Source organism: Lonchura striata, chromosome 4 (genome assembly GCF_050655825.1).
Source record: "Lonchura striata isolate lonStrDom1 chromosome 4, ASM5065582v1, whole genome shotgun sequence".
Classification (NCBI taxonomy): Eukaryota; Metazoa; Chordata; class Aves; order Passeriformes; family Estrildidae; genus Lonchura; species Lonchura striata.
Window position 1 is genome coordinate 29,852,509 of NC_140706.1, and position 22,062 is coordinate 29,874,570.

General features: G+C 38.2%; 2 protein-coding genes across 43 annotated transcripts in view; one reads left to right on the forward strand and one right to left on the reverse strand.

The window, feature by feature from the left end:
• PCM1 (pericentriolar material 1) overlaps positions 1-5,924 on the forward strand; it is a 41,517-nt gene extending 35,593 nt beyond the window's left edge. For all 42 annotated transcript variants that reach the window (XM_085578639.1, XM_085578656.1, XM_085578650.1 and 39 more), the window contains 6 exons: positions 519-664; positions 1,583-1,658; positions 2,625-2,875; positions 3,086-3,178; positions 3,296-3,419; positions 4,711-5,924. In XM_085578639.1, the coding sequence (XP_085434765.1) occupies positions 519-664; positions 1,583-1,658; positions 2,625-2,875; positions 3,086-3,178; positions 3,296-3,419; positions 4,711-4,736 (716 nt within the window). In that variant the 3' untranslated portion in view covers positions 4,737-5,924. The remainder of the gene's footprint in view (positions 1-518; positions 665-1,582; positions 1,659-2,624; positions 2,876-3,085; positions 3,179-3,295; positions 3,420-4,710) is intronic.
• Positions 5,925-7,631: 1,707 nt separating this feature from the next.
• Positions 7,632-21,959, reverse strand: LOC110484914 (general transcription factor IIE subunit 1). The gene is made up of 5 exons (XM_085578693.1): positions 15,002-21,959; positions 10,941-11,419; positions 9,469-9,670; positions 8,731-8,954; positions 7,632-8,349 (listed from the first exon to the last, which is right to left on the reverse strand). Exons 2-5 carry the CDS (start codon positions 11,386-11,388, stop codon positions 7,958-7,960), a joined length of 1,266 nt encoding a protein of 421 aa, XP_085434819.1. The 5' UTR covers positions 11,389-11,419; positions 15,002-21,959; the 3' UTR covers positions 7,632-7,957.
• Between the last annotated feature and the right edge of the window lie 103 nt (positions 21,960-22,062).

Here is a 22,062-nt window from a genome sequence, read left to right on the forward strand (position 1 = left end):
TTCCTAGTGTTATGTCAAGGGTTAAATATTCCAATTAGAGGAAATAATTTTTTCATAATCAGTACATCTGTAAAAATGTATTAGATATTGATTCATTAGGTTATATATCCTGTCTCAGCTTAACTCCAAGTTTCTCAACATTTAACCTGAATGATGTGAAAGCTGTGCAGATTTTATGCAGTTTTTAATTTAAATAATGTGGCATTTTAAATATGCTTTTACTTCAAAGTAAAGGTGCATTTATTTATCTATTGTCCTGTTTTTTGTATTACACCAACTACTTCTGGCTTGGATTTCTTACATTCTTTGCACCAACTTGTTTAATAACTTTGACATTTCACACCAACATGGGTGTTTTGTTCATAATATAGCTGATGTAAAACATACAGATCTTTGAAAGTTAAGTTGTTACTGTATCTTAATCTTAAAGAATGTTTTGAAGTAAGGGGTATCATTGCATTAAATTCTCCAACAGGATTTGGCAATTCAAAGGTGATTTTACATTGATTTGCCTTTAGGTTTATCAAAAGCAGAAACTCAAGCTCTGACTAACTATGGCAGTGGAGAAGATGAGAATGAAGATGAAGAAATAGAATTTGAGGAAGGACCTGTTGATGTGCAAACATCATTACAAGCCAGCAGTGAAACAACTGAAAATGAACAGGTATAGTTAAAATTGTAAAAGCAAAACAAACCTGTGTGATTGCACAGCTTTTCAGTATATATTTATATGTACCTCATTTTTTCTTCTTGTACTTTTTTGTACTATTGAAAGTAATACAATGCAGTAAATTGTATTATGCCAGTAGGTGCTACATGCAAAATGTGGCATTCCTCATCTGAATTTATTACAGCTGATGCCAAAGTGAATGGATGAGAGACAAAACTAATGTTTTGTAGAGACAAAATTAATGTTTACATCTGCTATGAGAGAGGCAAAATTGTTAAGCTGCAAGTGAGAAGTTAAATTTTAAAAAAAGCATAATTTTAAACCTTTAAGTAGTTCTTTCTCTGTGTTTGCTGAGATCAAGTTCTAACTGGGAGTAATTCACTCTTGTATTCTAGCATGTCTTTTGTCTTCCCTCCCTTTTGTGATAATTATTTCAGGAACAATGGTGAAATGTTACTGGGTATGATTGTCATCTCACTGTCACTTAAAATTTTAATATGTGTGACCTGTTTTGGAGAACTGTCTGTTCTTTACATTCTAAATAAGATTGACTATCTATTGAAACTTCGGTTTGCTCAACAGGTATTAACACTAGGCAAGGATGTAACTGGAACATTTTACTTTAAAGGTTAAAACAGTAGATCTTTTAAGTGGAGCCAAGAGTTAACTACTGCGTTGAAAAGAAAATGTTCAGATAAAACATGCCTGTCAGTGTTAATGGTTTTGTAAACTGTTGCTGACTAGCTGGCAAATAGTAGTAGAAGTAAAGACAGCAAGTCTTTACTTCAAACCAGTGAAAAGACAAATTCATGGAGCAAATGTACAGCGTGTTTCTAGTTAGTAAATTAGCCAATAAGCTATGAAACTGATCAGTAAAATTTTGTTCTAACTCATTTTTACCTTCCCCAATAGACTTCAAACCAAGAATTGAGTAAGGCAAAAAGCAGTGAGATTTTGTCATCAGAACAAGAGCCTGTTAATGTTAAAGGTAAGCCCTGTATGCGGCAACTGAGAGACTAACAATTCCATATGAATTTGCATATGGTGACAATTGTCTTGGACAATGCCTGTGATACATGTAACTAAGAGGAAGATGATCACATTTACTGCACTGTCTTTTTCATGGAACTCTATCAGTTGCCTGGATGTATCTGTGTTGATATTGACACACTAAACCTTTTAAAGAGGAAACATGGAATGATCTTACTTAGGTAGATATGGTTTTGATGCTTGACAAAACCATATCTACCTAAGCATGAGCAAGAATTTTAGCTGCTTGTTGCAGCTCTTGGCACACAACTGTATCAGAATTAATACGTGTTAGAGTGTTTTGATGTTTTGATGTTTAGATTTGTCTTGTACTTCCTTTTTCTGCTACTACCATTTTACTAGTTATTGAAATTAATATTTTAAAGTTTGTTTTGTTTTTTTTTTCCTGTGAGTAATGTAACTGAAGAAGAGCAAGGAAATTATTTTCCATTAAAAGAAGGGAGCATTACTGGGTTGTATGAATGTTATTTCTAGAACTGTTATTACCACCTTCCCTATGGTCTTCTGTTGCAAACACTAGTTTTGTTCTTGGCCTTTTTTTGTAGACTAAAAATCAGTATTAGAGTGGCAAAATATTAAGGTATTTACTGTTCTGTATTATATCTCCTCATAACTAGAATGAATATTTTATAGTAGGTCACTTAGTTCTGCAAGTTGTTTTTTGTGGGTTTTTAAAAATCTATTTTCAGTCAGAAATCAAGGCACATACTCTCATGGGATAAATTGCTTATACTTAAGTGTGTAAGGGTACAAATAACTGATATTTTACTTCAGTCAGATTTGTGTTGTCTAAGAGACTATAATGCACTTTCACTGTTCATTTGCAGCTTTGGATCATAATTTTTGTATGTTCAGAATATTTTACTATCTCTTCTGTAGTTAAATTGTAGTTCTGTGGTTTTAGGTGAACAAGATGTGGCTGCAGCTGTGCACAATTACCTCAGTGTTATGGAGAATACACCAGCTTTAGCAGTGAATTCCCCCGAATCCTTTATAACAGCCACTGTGAAAACTGAAGGATCAAGCTCATCTTTGGCAGTGAATGAAACTCAAACACCGGATACCACGTGTGCAGAAAACAAATCTGCTGCAAGTTCTGAAAGCTCCATGGCTGGCAGCCCTGATACAGAGTCACCTGTGCTAGTGAATGAATATGTGTGTATATTTCAGTTAAAATCCATCCAAGAGAAATGATAAGCTTTTTTCTATTTCAGTATTATTTCTGGTTTGCAGTCTTGTTTTGTTTCTATCTCCAAATTTGATATGCGCATTGTTTTTTGTTTGGTTTTTTTTATGTACTTCAATAGTTTCGGAGTGAGAAGAAAACAAAATGGTGTTTCTTAAATACACATTTTTTATTAACAGGAGCCTGGGTCTGGAAATGTAAGTCAAAAATCTGATGAAGATGACTTTGTGAAAGTTGAAGACTTGCCCCTCAAACTTGCAGTGTATTCAGAGGTATTTTGCTATTATTGTGGGATTGTCGTTTACAAGTGCATACCATAAATGTCTGTGTTACCCAGACAGCAGTAAGAATTATCTAGAATTTTCAGATTTGCTTTTTCTGTTACAAAGGCAGATATAATGAAGAAAATGGAAACAGAGGCCCAAACCAAGAGTTTGTCTGATGAATTACTGGATGGAGGTGGAGCTCAAGATCAAGAATTAGTAGGAGATGCTCAAACATTGAAAGAACCTGGTAATTTTTTTCTATATTCTGCACACATATTGGGAAAACACTCTGGAATACTACAATATAAATGTTGCTGATTGAAGTAAGCAGTTACTGTAGTGTGGTGAAAATACTGGGTTTTGTTATCATACATTTGAAAGTGTTACACTGATATGAAGAGATTGCTGTCCATCTCACTTCTATATACTGTTTTAGTTTCTGTGGCTGATAAAATCACAACAATTAATATACTTCAAGTGCCTGTCACAATATAATGGTTTTGAAACTTATTCAAATGGAGCGGTATTTTTGTTTCTTGCTTCACAAGCTTGGGTTTAATGATACTGTAAATTATAATTTCTCTTATCTGATTTAATAACACTCAGTATAATTTCCTGACAGGCTGCTCGCCCTTTTGTGATAAAAATATTCAAGAGACTTTTCAGAATAGTAAAACATCTCCTCAGGGAGAAATAAATTATTTTTCATGTGAAGTATACTATGTGGTAGAAAAAAGTTCCAGTGTGTATGATAGCAATAAAATTTATCACTTTCACCAAGTATTTTTATGCAGATACAAAAACTTACTGATAATACAGGTCAGAGAAAATGGTTTTTGTGGGTTTTTAAATTTTTTTTTTTCAGTCAGAAATCAAGTCACATACTCTCATGGGATAAATTGCTTAAGTGTGTAAGAGTACAAATAACTGATATTTTACTTCAACATTTTGAAGCAAATTGGGTTTTTCTATAATATTGTGACAGAATTACAGTATTAAAGACTTCTATTTTATTGTTAGACTTGTAATTCTCCAGTGGAGTGTATGGTAATGGCATATATAAAGGGCATGAACTGGGTATTCTGATAGTATCAGTTTTCTGCTAGTGTGCCTCCTTCCAGTTACTCAAATAGTATAAGCTGATGAACCTGCTTTTTATTTAATGCATTTGCAGTGGCAACACAGATTTTTTCCAGAACAAAGTGTGAGGAAAGGTGCATCTTTCCTTCCATTTCAGTCACTGCGTTTTCAGCATTCTGCTTGTCCCAGCTCTGCCAGCACAAGCCTGTTGTGCCCATTTGGTGGATACTTATGCCCAGGGGCTGCTGTGGGAACAGTCTGACCAAGAGTGCCATGCCACACCAAAGCTCTAGCTAGCTCTAAGCCATTCCTAGTCACTGTATAGGAGATGTGGCTGTAACTGTTCAAGTAAGCCATGGCTCAAAGTGCTTGTGGGGATGAAATAGCAATTGAAATGTGGTCATGAGCTGTTTCATACCTTGTAGATATTAAAAAATTATTTTATTCTTATTTTACAGAAATTTTTGGAGCTCAAAATGCATAAGAATTACCCAAGATGTCTGCATTTATAAATGCTGTGTCTACAAATGCATATGGAAGATCAGTACTAATTTCCCAGAATTCTGGAAGTGTAAAAAAATGTAAAATTTTTAACACACTGCCTCTTAGGATAGGTATGTGATCTTCTGCCTGTGGCAGTTTAAACAGCTGGAACTGAATCCACTTCTATTCAGTTTTGCTGCACAGTTCTTTTTCTGTCTTAATTTTTTATTTTTTATTGTGACTTGTTTGGTAATTTTAAAACTGTTCGAAATGGTAGTTTTAAATAAAGTTTGGACTTGTCTGTAAGTTTTCTCTTTTGAAAAATTTTCTTTGGCTTATAAACTGTTATGCCAGAGTTTGTTGCCCGAAGTTAATTAACTTGTTGGTATGCTTTTAGCAGTTTGTTCTTCTCTTATGAGAAACACTGCTAATTTTTCTGGGACAAGAAATTCCCCACGTTTCTTGCATCTTCTCAAAATACAAGGTATAGACACAGTACATACTTGTGTGTTGTCTTTATAGTCTAGAGCATAGCTTGTCTGTAACAAAAAAGTTCCTGTTCATGGCCTGTGGATTTCCTTTCTATCAGCACATTTATCTGAGGTGAAGCTGAATACCCCAGGTTTGTAGTTAACTGCAGAAACCAACTGTATTTTTCTGCATTTGCTGAAAACTTTTGATGTTCAGGAGTAAACCTGACTGAAAATGTTAATATCCTTTCATAGCTGACACTTAAAATTGCTGCAATTGAAGGTCTGGAGAATCTGTTCTAAAGTGTTTGACTTGAATTGTAGTTTCCTAAATTTCATTACAAAGTTAATGTTTTTAAAAAACAATTGAAGTCAGCACCTGCTGGAGTCTCATGATAAAGGTAGAATTAGAATTACAGAAAAGTAGATTGGAAAACTTTGTTCAGTTTTTCCGATCAGAGTTGCTAAAACACTAAGTTATAAAACTGAGCTAGAAGAAGCTTATTCAGCAGACCTGCTGCATTATAAAGATCCTTTTTACCTTAAACATAAGGCTTTTCTGAAAGTAGTTAAGAGCACTGGTTATCTTTGATTCAGGATTGTGTTGCTTTTGAGGTTAGTATGGTAATACAGCTATATACTGTGGGAGACAGTATAGTGATGGTGAAGCCTAAATATGCTTGAAGTTTAAATAAAATGAGATTGTAATTCTTCTGTGATTTTTTTTTTTCTAGTTTGTTTGGAGTGTCTCCAGGTTTTGTGAATGAATTTTGAATTGGCAGGTTATGGTCACATGCCTCTCATGTCCCAGGATGAAAGTACATTAGCAAAAGGTTTGAAGATAGTTTAGTTACTCTTCAGGCTTTAAACTGCTGGTACTACGGTAGGCAGGAAAAACATTACCATCTTGAGGATGAAGAAAATACATTGTGACAAAGGCAAACCTGTGAGACTGAAACTTCTAATCAAACTTCTAATTACTAATTTATCCCAAGAATCACTCAGCCTGAAAAGATGACATTTTTTATAAAGTAGACTGAGAGTGTGTGCAGCTTTGAGAAAAGGCTAGTTTATGTGTTGAGTCATTAAAATCTAAGCTTAAGAAAGAGCCAAGCACACTTCATTCCTGAATTCTTGCACTGGAATGATGGGTTGCTCACTCCCCAGCCAGTGGGCTCAGAGAGAGAAGCAGAAGAGTGAAAACAAAATAATTCATAATTGAAAGAAAGATTAATAGGTAAAGCAAAAGCTACACATGCAAGCAAAGTTAAATGGCAAACAAGTGTTAAGCCACCTCCAGGAAAACAGGGCTCCATGATGCATAACAAAGACTTGAGAAGACAAATGCTATTATGCCAACTGTTCCCTGTTCCTTCTTTGAGCTCTATACAGTGAGCATGATACCCTGTGAGGTGGAATAGTCCTTTGGTCAGTGTGGGGTAGCTCTCCTGGCTGTGTCCCCTCCTAACTGTTGCATTCCCAGGCCTTCTCATTAGGGGCACAGAGTGATGAGCAGGAAAGTCTGGACTCTGTGCAAGTGCTGCTCAGCAGTAAGGAAAACAACTCTGTGGTATCAACACTTAGATTCAAAACAGCCCCACACCAGCTACTGAACAGAAAATTACCTGTCAGAACCAATGATATGTGTACATGAAAAATGCATTCAAATAGTATTTTTTCATTATGGAATAGTCAGCAGGAAGCTCTCAAGGTCATCTTGTGCCAGCAGGGCCACTTAGAGCGATTTGCCCAGGTGGCTTTTGAGTATCTTCAGAGAGAAGACTCTGAAGATACCCGAGCCTACCACCTCTGTGGGGAACCTGTGTCAGTGTATGTCACCCTTACAGTGAAGTGTTTCCTAACATTCAGAGGGAACTTCCTGTATTTGGCATTGTGCCGTTCTAGTCTATTTTCATTATCCCTTGCTCAAGTAGTAGAACTGCTGATTATTAAACTCTCACTTATGCCTAATACCAGTTCTTCTACTCATTTAGTTCATTTCAAGCATAATTTGTTTCCTGCTTAAAAAGAACATTGGGGAGTATGGGAGTGAAATGGGAGAAGCAGGGTCTTGTGATTAATTCATTGCTTGCTCCCTTACTGATCTGGATCAAAATGAAATTTTACATTTTTCTGTCCCATGCCCCTTGCACAGTTTACCACTCAAGACAGTTCTGTAGTGCCCTGAGTATGAAGAATTGGAAAAATTACTCTTAGGAAGTTCAGAGGCCAGAGTTGCTTCTCGTGTATTACTAATACAATTTAGTAATAGCTCTTCCCTTATAAGGAGGTTGCCGTGGGACACCTGTCCTTTACTGTTGTACAGTGAGTGACATAACAAATGAGTATATGGAATTAACGGGTATGGAATAAAACCAAGTTATACTGGATTTGGACTCACTTTCACTACTGGAAGTAACTGTTACTTCTGGGAGAGAGGTGGAATTAATTTATTTCTTATTATAGATTGCATCACTGCTTTTCAAATATTATTTTAATCAGATCCAAATTTATCCTGAAAAAATTCATGCTCCAAAACTAATTACATCATCCACAAAGTATAAGCATTACAACAACAAAGAACACTTGCTGTGGCTGCAATGATAATATTTGAACTGTAGTTACCTACTACAGGATTACCATCTTGATTAAGAGCAAGTTCAAGCAAAACCCTTCAGTGGTAAACTTTGAAGAACATAAGTCAGAAGCCTTCATCCATTCTGTACAAGGTTGGCTATTCGTACAGTTGTAGTTACTCAAAGACAGACTGGAACATTTCTTGTCCTACTTTTATATAAGCATTTCTCTCTTCATTTGTCATGAGAGACACAAGCTCTGGGTTTTCACTAACTTGGCCATATGAACAGGGCTGACCAGCTACCATTAAAATAGGACCCTGAGTTTCCTGTTCCTCCTCTTGTTCAAAGTTGCTATCTATTACTTTGATTGCTCCCCTTGAGTGCTTGGCATCCTCTTCAAACTCACTGCTATCACTCTGTGATCCATGTAGTTTGCTTTTGACAATAGGAACCTGGTCTGTGCTAGATAATGACTTGGATTCATGCATCAGAAGAGTCTTGATGATTTCATTATCCATGACAGTTTCTTTAACATTTTCTTCAGTTTCTTCGTAAGCATTTACTCCTAATACACAACACTAAGTGTTAAAGGGATCAGTAATTTACAGTTATCACAGGCATCCTACATAAACTTTTTTCTATTCTAGATATTTTTACTAGAATTCTCTTGAAAATACAGACATTTCTGAGAGCTTTCCACTGTAAAAATTACCACTAAAACTATGTCATGGCTAAAGCCAGAAGTTTTAGGACACACTTAACCTCTGTCTTTAGGAATATAACCTCAATCAGTCTTAAAACTAGATTTTGGAAACTAATGTCTGATAACCACTAACACAGAATTGAAACATTATCTTCTAAACCAAGCTCACTACATTTTCAGTGGGAAAGCTGTATTTAACTGCATTAAGGCTGCAGAATTAATTTGTGAATTCACTAAACTTACCAACACTATTGTTGATGGCTGTTGCTGCTCCTTCCACAGTGCTTTGTGACAACCAGATAGGTTGCTTTTCAGTTGCTTTTTCTCTTTTCTTCTTGTGCTTTGAGTCTTGGACATCAATAGTTAAGTTTTGGGTGTATGTGAGGCCAAAAGCAGAACTTCTATGTGCCCATTTTTCAGGGCGGCTGCAGGATTCCAGCACACTTGAGCCCAACTTTGGATCAAAGCTGAATGAAGTGTTACATTTTGAAGAGGTAGAATTCAGGCAAGACCCCCTCCCCAGTTCCCATTAAAAAAACCCTGAACAACAATCACAAAGAAACAAACCCCAAAAACATGTTTTGTCAGCAGACTAACTTTAAGAAGTGCTCTAATAATTTATACATTGCCTTTTACCTGTCAGAGGCAAGTGACTCTGAACCATTAATTTTTTGCAAGGTCTCTTCAGTAGTGCATCTCTGGATGAATCACACTGAGAGAAATGTTAATTCCTTATAGAAAGGGCTATGAACATTAACTGAAGGAGTAATCTGGGAAATAAATTACTTTAAAAATGTATCAAAAAATTAATAAGGTATAGCATGCCTTAGATATTACAGACTTCTTCATTATAAACAGCTGACTACTGAACAAATCAGAATGGAGTATATAGATTGCAAGTTCAGTATTTCAAGGACTTTACAACTGTTAAGTTGTTGGGGTGATTTGTATTGATCAGAAGTTCTAGTGTGATGTTCTTACCTTTCTGATAATTCTGGCATTTCTGTTGGCTGAGGCTCCAGCAAGTCATAGGGCAGCACAATATCTTCGGTCTCACGCAGCAGCATGAAGACAGGCTCCATCTGCTCGTTGAACTTGGCCAGCAATGTTCGAGCATCGCACTTTGGAAACGCTGAGCCATCTTCCTCTACTTCAGTGTTGCAGTAAGTGCAGCGAAAAGTCTCTGCAACATTTTCCAAAGTGGGAATTGTCATGTACATAGAATGCAAAAAGATCAGCAGGATGTTGTTAAGCATCCTGCAGCCTGGACATTTACCCAGACTCTGACCCAGACTCTGGCCTTACCCATTTGTTCACATTAACTAGGGGAACTCAATTCTACAGGCAAACTTGAGACAGATTGGTATTATACCCTTGTTATGCACATGAGAAATGTCTCGGGAGAGAAATTTAAGCTGGATAGATATGTGCTATCATTAGTTTATTTTCTTCTCCTCCAGTCTCATCTTCTCAGTTCTTAATGTAACAAGACATTTTCAAGCATAAGTAGCATCTGGTTTTAGTTGTTCCAGAGTCAATATGCTAAAACCCCATATTTATTCAGGAAAACAGACAAACCTTCAAGCTTATTCTGTAAAAATATATCACCAGCTTCAATGTTTGCATTTTAGTAACTCAACAGAGTCCCTCCATTTAGAAAAAAGGAATGATTTTGCTAACTGGCAGAACACAAATTTCACCATTGGCATTTCAGGTTAGTCATATATAAAGCTCATTATGCCTGGTTCTGGTATCCTTTGCAGATCCCATGACCCAGATTTCAGTGCAGTTGCTGTGCTCTAAGTAATGTATTGCACTATGATGCCATTTTGACTAATTTTGAAATAATACTCTTTAGTTATTTTGGTTTTAGGGAAGAAAAATCCACAAGCTCTGACACTACTGCTGTGGATGTGTTGTGTTGACCCGTGAGGAGCCTGAGCTTCCCAACCCAGGAGTGACAGAGCAGCTCTGCTGTGGTGCCACTGAACCGCAAGATGCTTAGTACAGTAGGTGACTGCAAATGGTTTTACCCATCTTGCCCAACTCGTCCGTCAAAAGGACTGACCACACAAATGGATTAACCAAGAGATTCAAAGCAGAGTAAAGACAGTACTGTGTTCATATTTCCATATGAGGAAGCAACACTCACAAGACTTGGATGAGTTAAGATTACTCAACCAGGTTCAAAGCAAAGCTGAGGCCTGGAATCTGATTCTCAACCCCAGTTTGTACATTCAGGATGAATCTTCCTTATGTTTAGCATGTTCTACAGAGGCAGCACTTCTCTTATCCTCACCTCCCAGCATCCTGTTCCAGACCCTTGTCCACAGGCAAACAAGAAGCATATTCTAACAAACATGCTTTCATTGCAAAGTTCACTTAGGAAACAATTTTATGCTATTAGGGCTATTCTTTAAGATAACAGCAAATAAGCAATATAAGTAACACACCTGTAAATGCATCAAAGAGCTGATTGACTTCAAGGTCTGTGTACTTGTTAGAGCAAGATGGACATTTAAAAGAGGATCTGGTTGTTGAATCCCGCTCATCTGCTTCTATTTTCCTGCGCACATGATCCAGTTTGTATTTTACCACATCCACCAGAACCTTGTAATTGATGTAGTAGTAATTGTGCCTCGTGCTCTTCCCATTAGGCCCTGTTTCAGCTCGCATCCGCAGCTTCACCAGCTTGTCCGCCTTGAGCGTGTTGAGGGCAGTGCGCAGTTGCTTGCGCTCGTACTTGAGCAGCTGTAACAAGTCCTCCTCTTTCACACAGGGGTAGTGGATCAGCATGTCCAGGGCCAGGGAGCACTCCACACCATAGAAACCATGCACTATGTATTTGGCCAGGCGCTTTAGGGCTGCTGGCACCTCGCTGGGTACGTTTTGCTCCTCCATCAGGAGCTGAACCTCTGTCAGTGGAGAAGTGCTATAAAACAAAAAGAAGGGAGGTGAGCTGCAGCAAACCCTTCTTACATGTCACAGGCAGGTGTAAAACGTCATTTGCTGTGCTGCACTTCTGCAAGAGTCTTCACTGAATAGAGGACTGTAAAATCCTTAACCTGCATTCGGGGTGGGAAAGGTATTAATAGGTATTAGAAATTATCAAATCTTGAAGTACAATGGTTATCCCTGAAATATTGATAGCTTATTGTGTAAAAATCCTCTTTGTGTAAAAAATGTGTGAAAAGAAGATACCTAGGAAAGCGTGTTACAGAAAGTTCATCATTCTCCCAGAAGACAGCACATTTAATTTGCATGTCTAGGTCTGCCTGTTTGCATCCACAGCCAGCCAGGTAAGAGCAGAAGTAAAAGTAAAGCCTTCAAAAATAAAGCTCAGGACAAAAAATCTTAGTTGAAACTGTGTCTGCCTCAGTGGCAAAGCCACAAGAGGCATTTGAACACCTGTTCACGCAGTCTTTGTGGTATTTCTGCTGGCTGCTCTGATCAGACAAATATTTTGCAAAGCCGGGGCACAGGATGCTCCAAGTTATCTGGCCCTCACAGCACATTGTATTTGTGGTAGCACATTTTACCCCTTAGTGCTCTTCTCACCTACAGTGGGACTTCTGGCCATATTCCTAATCTTATTAATGAGAATGTAACTATTTTTAATCAGTCCAACTGTCCTAACAGTTTCTTATTTGCAAGGAGGGAGAAGAAAAAAATTAGAATGTGTTTCAACAAAGCTACATGCTAATTTCCTTCTCTGAGGTATGTTAAAGTCCTACAGTAGTATTTGACACCACTGCCTCTAGCCCAGATGGTTTTGCAGTGAGCCATGCAATGCACAGCCAGAGTGCTGGTGCAGCCACTGGGTCAGGAGCTGGGAGGGTACAGGATGGCATGTTATGGCACACTACATCCAGCCCTGGCACCCACTGCAGTGGCTGCTAAAGCTCCAGCCCAGGTAACTGCATCTTGCTATCAGACCTTCCAGGGAACCTTTATTAGAAATCCTAGTTAAATAAAGAGAGCCACTTGCACTAGCCTAGTAATTAGGCCATAATTAAATTTGCACTTCACAGGGTACACCTTATGGAAAACAAAGACAATGGAAACCTGCTGGTCTGAGTCTGGAAACCCTGAAGGTGATGACCTAAGTTTCCTACAGGAAAAGTGAGGGAGCTCTGGAATGGGCTATACAGGAAAGAGGTTGAATCTCTGGACTTCAACAGGACAAGAGCTGCAGCAACTGACTTGGCTTTGAGAGTAATTTTGCCATGAGAAAGGGACCAGATGGCCTCCAGATCCTCCTCCTAACCTAAATTCTTCTGTTCCAAGAGAGTTACAGTTAACAACAGTAAGGAGTGAAGCTTTGGCAAAGTCAGCCTGTTCCTTGACAATCTTTCTCAGACTAAGAGCAGCATTTCTGTGCATTTTGGCAAAAGCCTTCATGAATAAGCGCTTTTAAAAAGTTTTTCTTTTTGTTGTTGTTATTATTATTATTATTATGTTATTCTTTCACTCCTCCTTTGCCCTCATCTTCCAAAAGTGTTCAACAAATTAAAAAAAAAATGCTAACTTATGCTTCTCTTTCTGGCCTAATTTGGAACTTTTTTTTCTGTGCTTGCTTTATAGTTAGCAGTAAGGAAACAACAGACAATGTTCTCAGCCAGTTCCAGAGAAGAGTAGCATGGCTTTGAGTTTCCTCAGGGAAGCGCTCTGGAAAACACTCAGCCTTCTCCTTCCACACAGGGCAGAGTCCAGAGAATGGAAGCACTATAGCCTCCAGCACAGGCCCAAAGGAAAGCAGACACCAAGGAATTCTGTACTCCAGCCCAGCCCTGCTGAGGAGCACCAAGGGCAGCCCCAGCATCTGTACTGGGAATGTTACTGCTCACATGCATTGGTCTGGGATACGTCTCAGAAAGGGCTGTGTTGCCCTCTAAGTGAGTTTGTGTCATATGACCTCCAGTTGGATTGTGGCAGTATTAAACAAAAGAACAAAACTGTTTCTTCATCTAGTTCTTGGCTAATATGTCAGCAGAATGCTGGCACTTAAAGGACTTGTATTAGGTACAGCTCTCATGACTCTTTTTTCTTACCCTAAGTCAAATACAGAATGAAATTATTTCAAAAGGAATGTGATAAGTAGGTAACATCATTAGGGAAGAAGTAGAACCTGAACTGTAAGCAGGTTTGCTGACCTATCAGTTCTCTGCATGACTCCTTAGCTCAGACTGCGCTGTGTACTTGCATCTCTAAAGCAAGCACTACTCTGAAGTGTTTCTGAGCACTTTGATGTTGAATGCTTGTCAGGTGCAGTCTCAAAACCATGTAAAATAGTAATAGAAAAAAAACCCCAAACAATCAAACACACAGGAATGCCACAAACTGCAGAAAACCCCACCACACTCTTGCAACAGAGCCTAACCTTCCCCCCGCCATACCTAAACACATATTTTAAATATTACGAACATATTTTTGGATACAAGTGAGCATCTTTTTTCAAAAACAAATCCATAGAACCCACTGTCCATTTGCAGAGGAATTTTAAATATGCAAGGCTTTGGTTCAATAGAAAAGGAAATGGCTTTCTTTTACAAAAATGACTGAATTTGACATGAATAAGAGACATTAATGGAAAAAAATAACTCCCTCAAGAAATCTTCCTTTAGGCTACAAAAGAATCAAATTTGTATGTATTTTATTATAAAATTACTTAAAATAAAAACAAGGGGAAGCTTTTTCTACTGTGCTCTGTTATATTTGACATTTTATTTCTCCAATCCACTCTGAAAAACCTCTCAGTCATTTAATCACCCAATTTGAAATCTCACAGTTGATGAAAAGTACTGATTTTTAAAAGCTATTGTGTAGCTTTCAGTTGACGGGCAGCAGTTCTCTTTTGAGAGGAGCTGGAGACTGCCCTTACCAAGGAAAGGAGTAGGAAGTGTGTAGCCCTCTGAAGAAAGAAGGGCTTTAAACAGAATTCTGTGCTGCAGCTGAGCTACAGTCTGTGTTAAAGAGACAGGTATTCTACTCCTTACATAGATTTTTTTTCCCTCCCTTTTTTTCCTCCAGCTGATAGCATGTATGGACAAGATATTCTTGAAGTCAGAGTTCAACTTTGAACTTCCTCTGCTTTTAATTTTTTGGTTTTTTTGAGGGTAGGACCTATCTTCTTAACACATTTATTTTAAAAATTATTCAATAACTTAGATGTTTGAGTGGCCCTGCTGTTTGTAGTTTATATGGAGCCATTCCCATAATCAGAAACTACATTTAGGATCTCCTTTTTGCTGTGGGAAACATATGCAGAGTTGCTTGTTGTGCCAGCAGGCAACTATTAAAAGCAGAATTTCAAGTCAAGAGGCATCATATAGAGCAAGTTTTGCAAGGTTCCTCTGAAGCCAGTTGCTTAATTAACATTTTTTTTGAGCTGTCTGAGAAGACAAAGTACCCATCTCACAATTTAAAAGACACTAAACCAGAAAGATTTTATAGGATTTTGCCAGACTTCATATAACCCTGTCACTTGCAAATCAGCTAAAAACCTTAACATTACCTCTCTATTATGGGCAGAAAACTTCAGGCTGATGTTGTAGAGAAATTGCTCTTTTCCCAGGAGCTCAAAGTAACTGCAAAACAAGCTTAAGTATTTCCCAGCCTTTTCCTAGACCTATCTGTGATAAGCCCTAATCATCACCCAGGTGGTACAAGAGTCCCCAGATCACATTTCATTAGCAACTGAATGAGTTCAGCCTTATAGATGTTGTGTCATGATGAAGCTATAAATCTTATTGCTCCATTAAATCCACCTCCAACAGGCAAGAACTGAAAATGTGACTGCAATCTTTGATTACTGTTTTCATTAGTATAACTTTAGAAGACTAAAAGTAACATAATCATTAAATCCTTTTGTTGTTGTTGTTGTGAACCAAATACTTAAGATAGGTAACTTACATAATTTGTTTAGAAGCTTTCAGAATCAAATTGAACAGGAAATTTTAATATCTTGAAGGAAAAACTGGAATGCTTACTAGTTCCCATATTTTTACTTATTAATCCTTTTAGGTGGTTTATGTCTTCAAAAGGAAAGAAAGAGCAATTTTTCACTGTAAGTATCTAGAAGATAAAGTTATGGGTACTATTTTATGGATTAGATATCTCTGTTTAAAAACAATGTTGGAATAAGGTTGCCAGACATTGTACAGTACAGAGTTAAAATAGTGAATTCTATCAGAATTGCAATCATGACATTTCATCTCAAATCTGTGCCTCTTTGAGAATTTTTTTTTAATAGCTGCACAGTGGAGGCTGGTGTTTTGTAGTGACGTGACTTACAGCTCCATTGTACTTGTTGCAACATGTATTGTGCTTTTGTTACTGCTATTTGTTGCTGCATTTCTTACTTGCTGACTTGCCAGGCATATGGGTCCATTGAGGAGTCAAGGTGTGGGTGTTTGTCTGCATAGTACAGACTGTGGGACTGGCATCTGTAAATGTCACTACAGAAGGTAGTGCCTCTGAGAACTGGTGGGTACCAGAAAAAAACCCCTCATATTTTAACAGTTGTAAGCAGGAATTTAAAAAACTTCAAAGGTTTGAGACTGCTCTTTAGAAACTGCAAGAAGAGGTGACTGTAAAAAAATCCCTGAGATTAGCTCTGGTCTTGCTTGCAATTTATAGTAGCAGAGATTGGTTTAATGTCTTATGCTGAGAAAAAATCTACTATTGCTCTTTTTTTTTCCTCCCATTAATAAGAATCCACTTGGCAGATACTCAGAGCTGAGAAGTATATTTGGTATGAACCTCCAACTGCAAACATAGAATGTCCACAGAGCTATACCTCATTCCATATAGTGGTTCTTGAGCATGATTCTTTGTTGGCATGTTACACCAGAAATTGCAGGGAAGCAAGACTGCTTGCTGCTACCTGTTGGGTTTAGTCTGTGGGAAATGTTTACAATAAACAATTCCTGTGGGTTTCCTTGCCCAGTGGTTTGAACAGGGAAAGTATTGTGTAACCTCAGTGCTGTTATTCCTGTTATAGACCTCAGCCTGTGTGTGGAAGTGTAGAACCAGATGACAACAAAAGAGCTTTCTAAATTAAGGAGAGGGATGGTGTGGCTGGTAACACTGCTTTCAGAAACAGGAAACGACTGTTGCCTGTCATGCTGTGGCTAGCAACTCCTTTGGCAAGGACAGCTAACCCCCATGTAATAGAGGTGCTAGCTCAACTCTGCATACTCAGAGCCAAGCCAAAAAAAAAAAAAAAAAAAAAAAAGTGTAGTATTTATAGAAAAAAAAAAAAAAGAAGTATTTCAGACTGCAGGTAGCCCTGGCACCAAGGGCCGTGGGAAGCAGGATTTGTGCTGGAATGTTGTTGCGATATTGTGTAACACAGGCATTATTGAAAGTGGGAGCTTGAGACAGGGATAGGCAGTCACTTGGCTTCCTTTCAAACCCATTTGGGTGGCTGGGATGTTTATCTAGAATGATATGGGCATGCACTGCACTTGCAAGCTACTTGATAGGAAGGAGGCAGATAATCAACTGAGCAGTCTCAGGAGGAAGAAATAAATATAGAGTCTGATCAGAGTTTGGAGAAGAAAAATAGTGGGTTGCTGCTTTGGCGGGCAAAGGTATAGGGAAGATATTCACAAAGCAAATGTAGTATGCGTGACCCATTGGCAGAGCAGATGCTGGTGCAGATGGCATGGTGGGGGGTTGTGGTACACACCTTGAGTAAATGGGATCTGTGTCAAGTTCCTATACTATTTCTCTTTCTTGCACAGACACATGTCAGAATCTGCTGTATCTTTCATTCTCCTCATTAATTAAAATCTCGACCTGTCTAGCTCAGACACTCAAGCACTACAAAATAGAAAATGCCAGAATCATAGTAAGTACTGGTATGTAACCTGCTGCCCTGTGCTCACAGGGCTCTTAACCACATAGTCACATCTCTCCTCTTTTTCCTTTTGCTGGCCCTTTCACAAAGTCAATGCCTCAGCCAGCACGGGGGTGTCTATGTTCAGCATGCTCTCAGCCCTGCTTATTTAGTGAACCATACAAGTCTTGCATTGAAGTGATTAATTTTTTATCAGTTTCCCCATGATGCTCTGCCTTCCATGATCCGTGAAGACTTGCTGGGATCAAACTAAATCAACTTTCTTTGACAACTTTAGACTTTTTGCATTAGTTTATCTTCCTGATAATGAGAAAAGTAAGGGATATTGTGCCTGTGTTACATATGGAGCTCTGACCTACAGAGTTTGAAATCAAGACAGCTGGATAGTTTTGAGAGATTCAACTGAGATGTAAAAAAATTAGGATTCACTTTACAGTACTTTATATGGTTGCAGCATAGGTCCCAGTGTCTTAATTGCCTTTGTGATCCATACTTCCAAAATACAACCCCTGGTATCACAGATTGGGTACCAGCTAGACAGCACAACCTACTGCCTGTGCAGCACCTGGCAGAGCTGGGGTGAGAGTTTAGTAGGTACTGAAATGTGCCTGGTCTGTAACATCATCCCTTCTCTAGCAAGACAGATGTCTTGAAAAGTGGAACAGGTTTCTCCTTTGTTACGGCTGTTCTCATTCTTCACAGGAATGCAGCCCATCCTGTGCAGTGAGTGAAACAAGGGATCTCTGCAAAGGGAATTTTGGAATCATACAAAGAGATTGTATCTGATTCAAAAAGAAAGGTGAATGAATGGCTTCTACACTTCTGGCCACTTCACAGCCTGAGTATACTTCTAGTGCAACTTATCTTGATTTTAAGTCTGAAGAACAGTTGCTTGAGATAATATGTATTTTTAATTTCACTATTATTTTCTTAAAGAATCAATTTAGATATACTGTCTCTCAGCATAATTTGAAAATGTATGATAACAGCAGTTGCTCCAGATGAGGAGGCACATTTTTTGGTTGGGGATTCAGCTGACAGCAAAGGAAGGGTCAGTAGAGGAGCATACTGCAGCTGCTAGATCTTCATAGCCTGCCACTATTGTCTGTATTCTTCTGTTGTTTTACTTCTCTTTCCTTTAACGTTTCCTGACACTGGCTCCTGCTCCTTTCACTTTTTGTTTCCCCTTCCCTGTTTTCTCCTTTACATGCAGTCACATTTACTTCTTTTTCCCAGCTGGTTCACACAGAAGGCATGAAGGTTCATGGAGCTGGATATGGCTGTCTTAAGAGAACTCTTTCCAGCTCTCAGGGGATGGTGCATGTACACCTCTTGCAGAAATGCAAATGTAGCATTTTGGAAACTGAGCTGATGCAAATTATATGTAACTACTCAAAGTTTAGATACTGGTGCAATTCAGATGGTGGGTGTAGCCTGAGAAAAGACTGTCTAATCCAAACATTAGACTATGTCTAGTACTTGAATTCAAGTTCTGCTTTAAAAACATGACGGCAATGCAGCACTTTACTACAACTCAGTGCTTGTGATCTAATCTCTTTTAGTGCAGACAAAAAAAAAAAAAAAAAATCTTTCTGAGATTACCCATTTTCACTGAAATATAAAGAAGAAAAAGACCTAGGGATTTTTTTCCTACACTGTGTATCTGCGAAATAGAGAAAACTTAGCAAGTTTAAAAGAAAGACAGGACCAATAGTACAAAACATTAAGCAAATACTGGAGTTACCTTAAATTCAGAATCTCCAGCAGAGGCAGTCTCACTACTGGGATCCTTCTATTGCTCATGTATAACCCTCGAGCTAGGAGAACAAACTTTGCAAAACAGACTAGACTAAGATTGTCCCATATGCAATTAATGTAATTCAGAGCTGATTCACTGCAGATCAGAAAATGTCCCTAGTGCTTCTTGGTATGTAAGCAGGCTAGCTCCTTTTTAATTATTGTCCTCTCCTGTACACAACTGTGTGGGAGCAGACATAGTTAGAAAGGACCTTCAAAATCTTTGATTCTGCCAAGTTACAGTGGTCTGAAAAACTGGTAGGCAAAGCTCAAGGGAACAACCACATGGTTGGCTTGGTTCTAGATCACAGCCTTTGGCCAGCTGGTATGTTCAGTTTGCAGACTCTCTTAACTGTCAAAGGCAGCTTCTTACAGAATGCATAAATATCTGCAGTTTTCTTCCCAAGGCAAACTGTGGCTTGTGCCACTTCTTTTATTGAGCATTACCCTGGCTCATCTTGTTCTTCTGGTTGAAAGGGTGAGAGGTTTTAGTGCTCAGAGAGCTTGGGTGTGCCCTTCTCACTAACAGCTCTGGTCCTCCAAAAGCAGAATTCATCTGATGATCCATGCATAAGCAGGATCTTGCCATAAACTGTTGTTGCCAACCACTGAGGTGGAATCCAGCTTTTCCTTTGCATTTTTTTCTCCTTGCACCTGTAATCCAAGGAGCTGGCTGTGTGAAAGCAGAACACGTGCTTGTGCTGGGAGGAAAGAGTATTTCCTTGTTAGTTGTGGAGCCTGCCTGAAGCTCTCACCTGATGCTTGTCCATCCACTCTCCATCATGCCTACTCACTCCAGTGAAAATCTTTTATTTACCCTTGCTGCTTTCCTTGCAGGTATTTGTCAGGACATCTATGGGCCCTGCTCTGGAGTTCTGCTTCTAAGCAAAGCCTTGACTTGTAATTGACTCTAAAGCAAACTCACTTGCACATGTGTCCCAGAACTACTGCTTGATTTTGATTTAAATTCAAATTCCTGCCTTCTCCTGTCCTCATTAACTGCCAAAATTTTGCTTTTTAACATGGGAAATTACATTCTTTTTCCTCTGAAATGGTATGGGGCTTCACTGACTGATTTTTTTCCATTTAAATGCCAGCACTCATCAGCTTGGTCTCTTCTGTAACACCTTATTTAATTTAGTTTATAGTAAACTGGATTAACTCTTTGTATTTACATACACAGTAAATCTGCTAGAAGCTAAGACTGAAGCTGATTTTTCTATAACTAGACCATGCAGTAATAATCAAAAATTAAGTATGATTTTCTTGTTGCTCACATATTGACCTTTTTTTGCAATAATTTTGTTTTACACTAGTGAATTAGAAAAGCTGCATAAAACTCTTATGTAAACTTGAAGAGAAAAATATATATGGATGCTTACTTGACCGGGGGAAAAAACAAACCTAAGAAAAAGTAATCAGACCACCCCCTTAGTGTTTGTGAGGGATCTCAACTATGTGTGCAGGAAATTAATATGAAAAAACACAACCATTGCCATTGTATCTTTCTATGTAAAATAAAAGCCAACTAAACAAATTTCCAACATTGCAAGTAGCTGCAAACATTTCTTCAGTGAAACGGTCTTAATTTCCATCACTGTGCCTAGAGCAGCAGCAGCAGGGGGAAGACAGTAAACTGACATTAAAATAGGTACGTCTATCTGTAACAAAAGCAAATTAAATTTTTGTCTGGCTTGAGAAAACTTTCAGACTTGACAGGTGAGGGTTAAATCAGTAAGTAATTAACAACATCCACCACTTTTTGTACATCAAGGCAGACACAGTAAGACAGTTGTTGGGGGTTTTGTTTTTAAATATCTTTGTTTATTTTAGTGAATAGCAGCATAGGCATTCAGGCTCTGGACAGACATCTATGGAATTTAGCTGTCCTTTTGCAATTGTAAAGCAATTTCAAGTGTGGAAATGTGGATTGTCTTGCACAAGGAACATTACTTAATAACTGTTACTAGTCTACACTGCCTTGTTCTACATATGCTAAAGTGGGACAAGACTAATTAAGCAAGTAGACTGATTTTTAAATTACGCAGTAATTTGATTATGGATGTTACACAACTTTGTTCCACGTAAATCCAAACAATCCCCTAGCAGGTTGAGGTGTGCACTCAGAAACACATGATGGGCTCTTCACAGAACAAACTGCAACATCTGACTTGGTTTAATTGTCTTTTATGAATTAAATGACCCAGGAGCTGTGTTTCACACATGCATTTTTCACAGATTTAAACTGTGTTGTTATATTTGGTTTCAATAGATTCAATATTCATAGCTGAGATTAGAAATGGACCCTGGAAGTATAATTATGCTAACACACTTCTGCTTGCATGCTTCAGTTAAAAAAGAAATTATATGTACAACTAGACTGGGCCTTATTACATCAGTGAGATGTTGATTTCTGTGTGCTCTCAATTTATCAGTGCTACATCCCCCTTAATTGCTTCTTGCTGTGCATTACAGGCATTGTTCTAAGGCCTAGACTATCAGTACTTCATTTTCTTCAACCAAAAGCCGTTTTTTTATCAGCTGCTAAAATTATTTGGTAAATAGCATTTTTTGTAGAAAACACAGGGGTTGGAACTGCAATCTAGTCCCAGCAATGCAGCCAGTGGCACAGATAAAACTACTGCCTCCTACATTATCTGCTTCCTAGGATATAAGGGTGCTACTACTTCTCTCTAAACAACCTTTCTTTCTTAACTTGAATTGCAGACAATGGTGTAATCTGACTTGGCTTCCTTTCCCCACCTTTGAAAAACCCAATGAACCAAAATCCTCCCAGAACAACCCAATTACATTATTATGGTAACAGCTTTAACTACCAGTTTACAAAATCAGAAGAAATCAGTTTTTCAGACACAGTCTATTTGGAAATGAAAACACCTTGGTATCTAACATGC

Excerpts from the sequence above, each read along its gene's own strand:
- LOC110484914 (XM_085578693.1), bottom strand. The coding sequence starts at position 11,388 with ATGGAGGAGCAAAACGTACCCAGCGAGGTGCCAGCAGCCCTAAAGCGC. Across the intron at positions 9,671-10,940 it reads GCTCTTTGATGCATTTACAG|AGACTTTTCGCTGCACTTAC; the intron begins GTGTGTTACTTA and ends AAAATGTTGCAG. Across the intron at positions 8,350-8,730 it reads AGCCATCAACAATAGTGTTG|GAGTAAATGCTTACGAAGAA; the intron begins GTAAGTTTAGTG and ends GTTGTGTATTAG.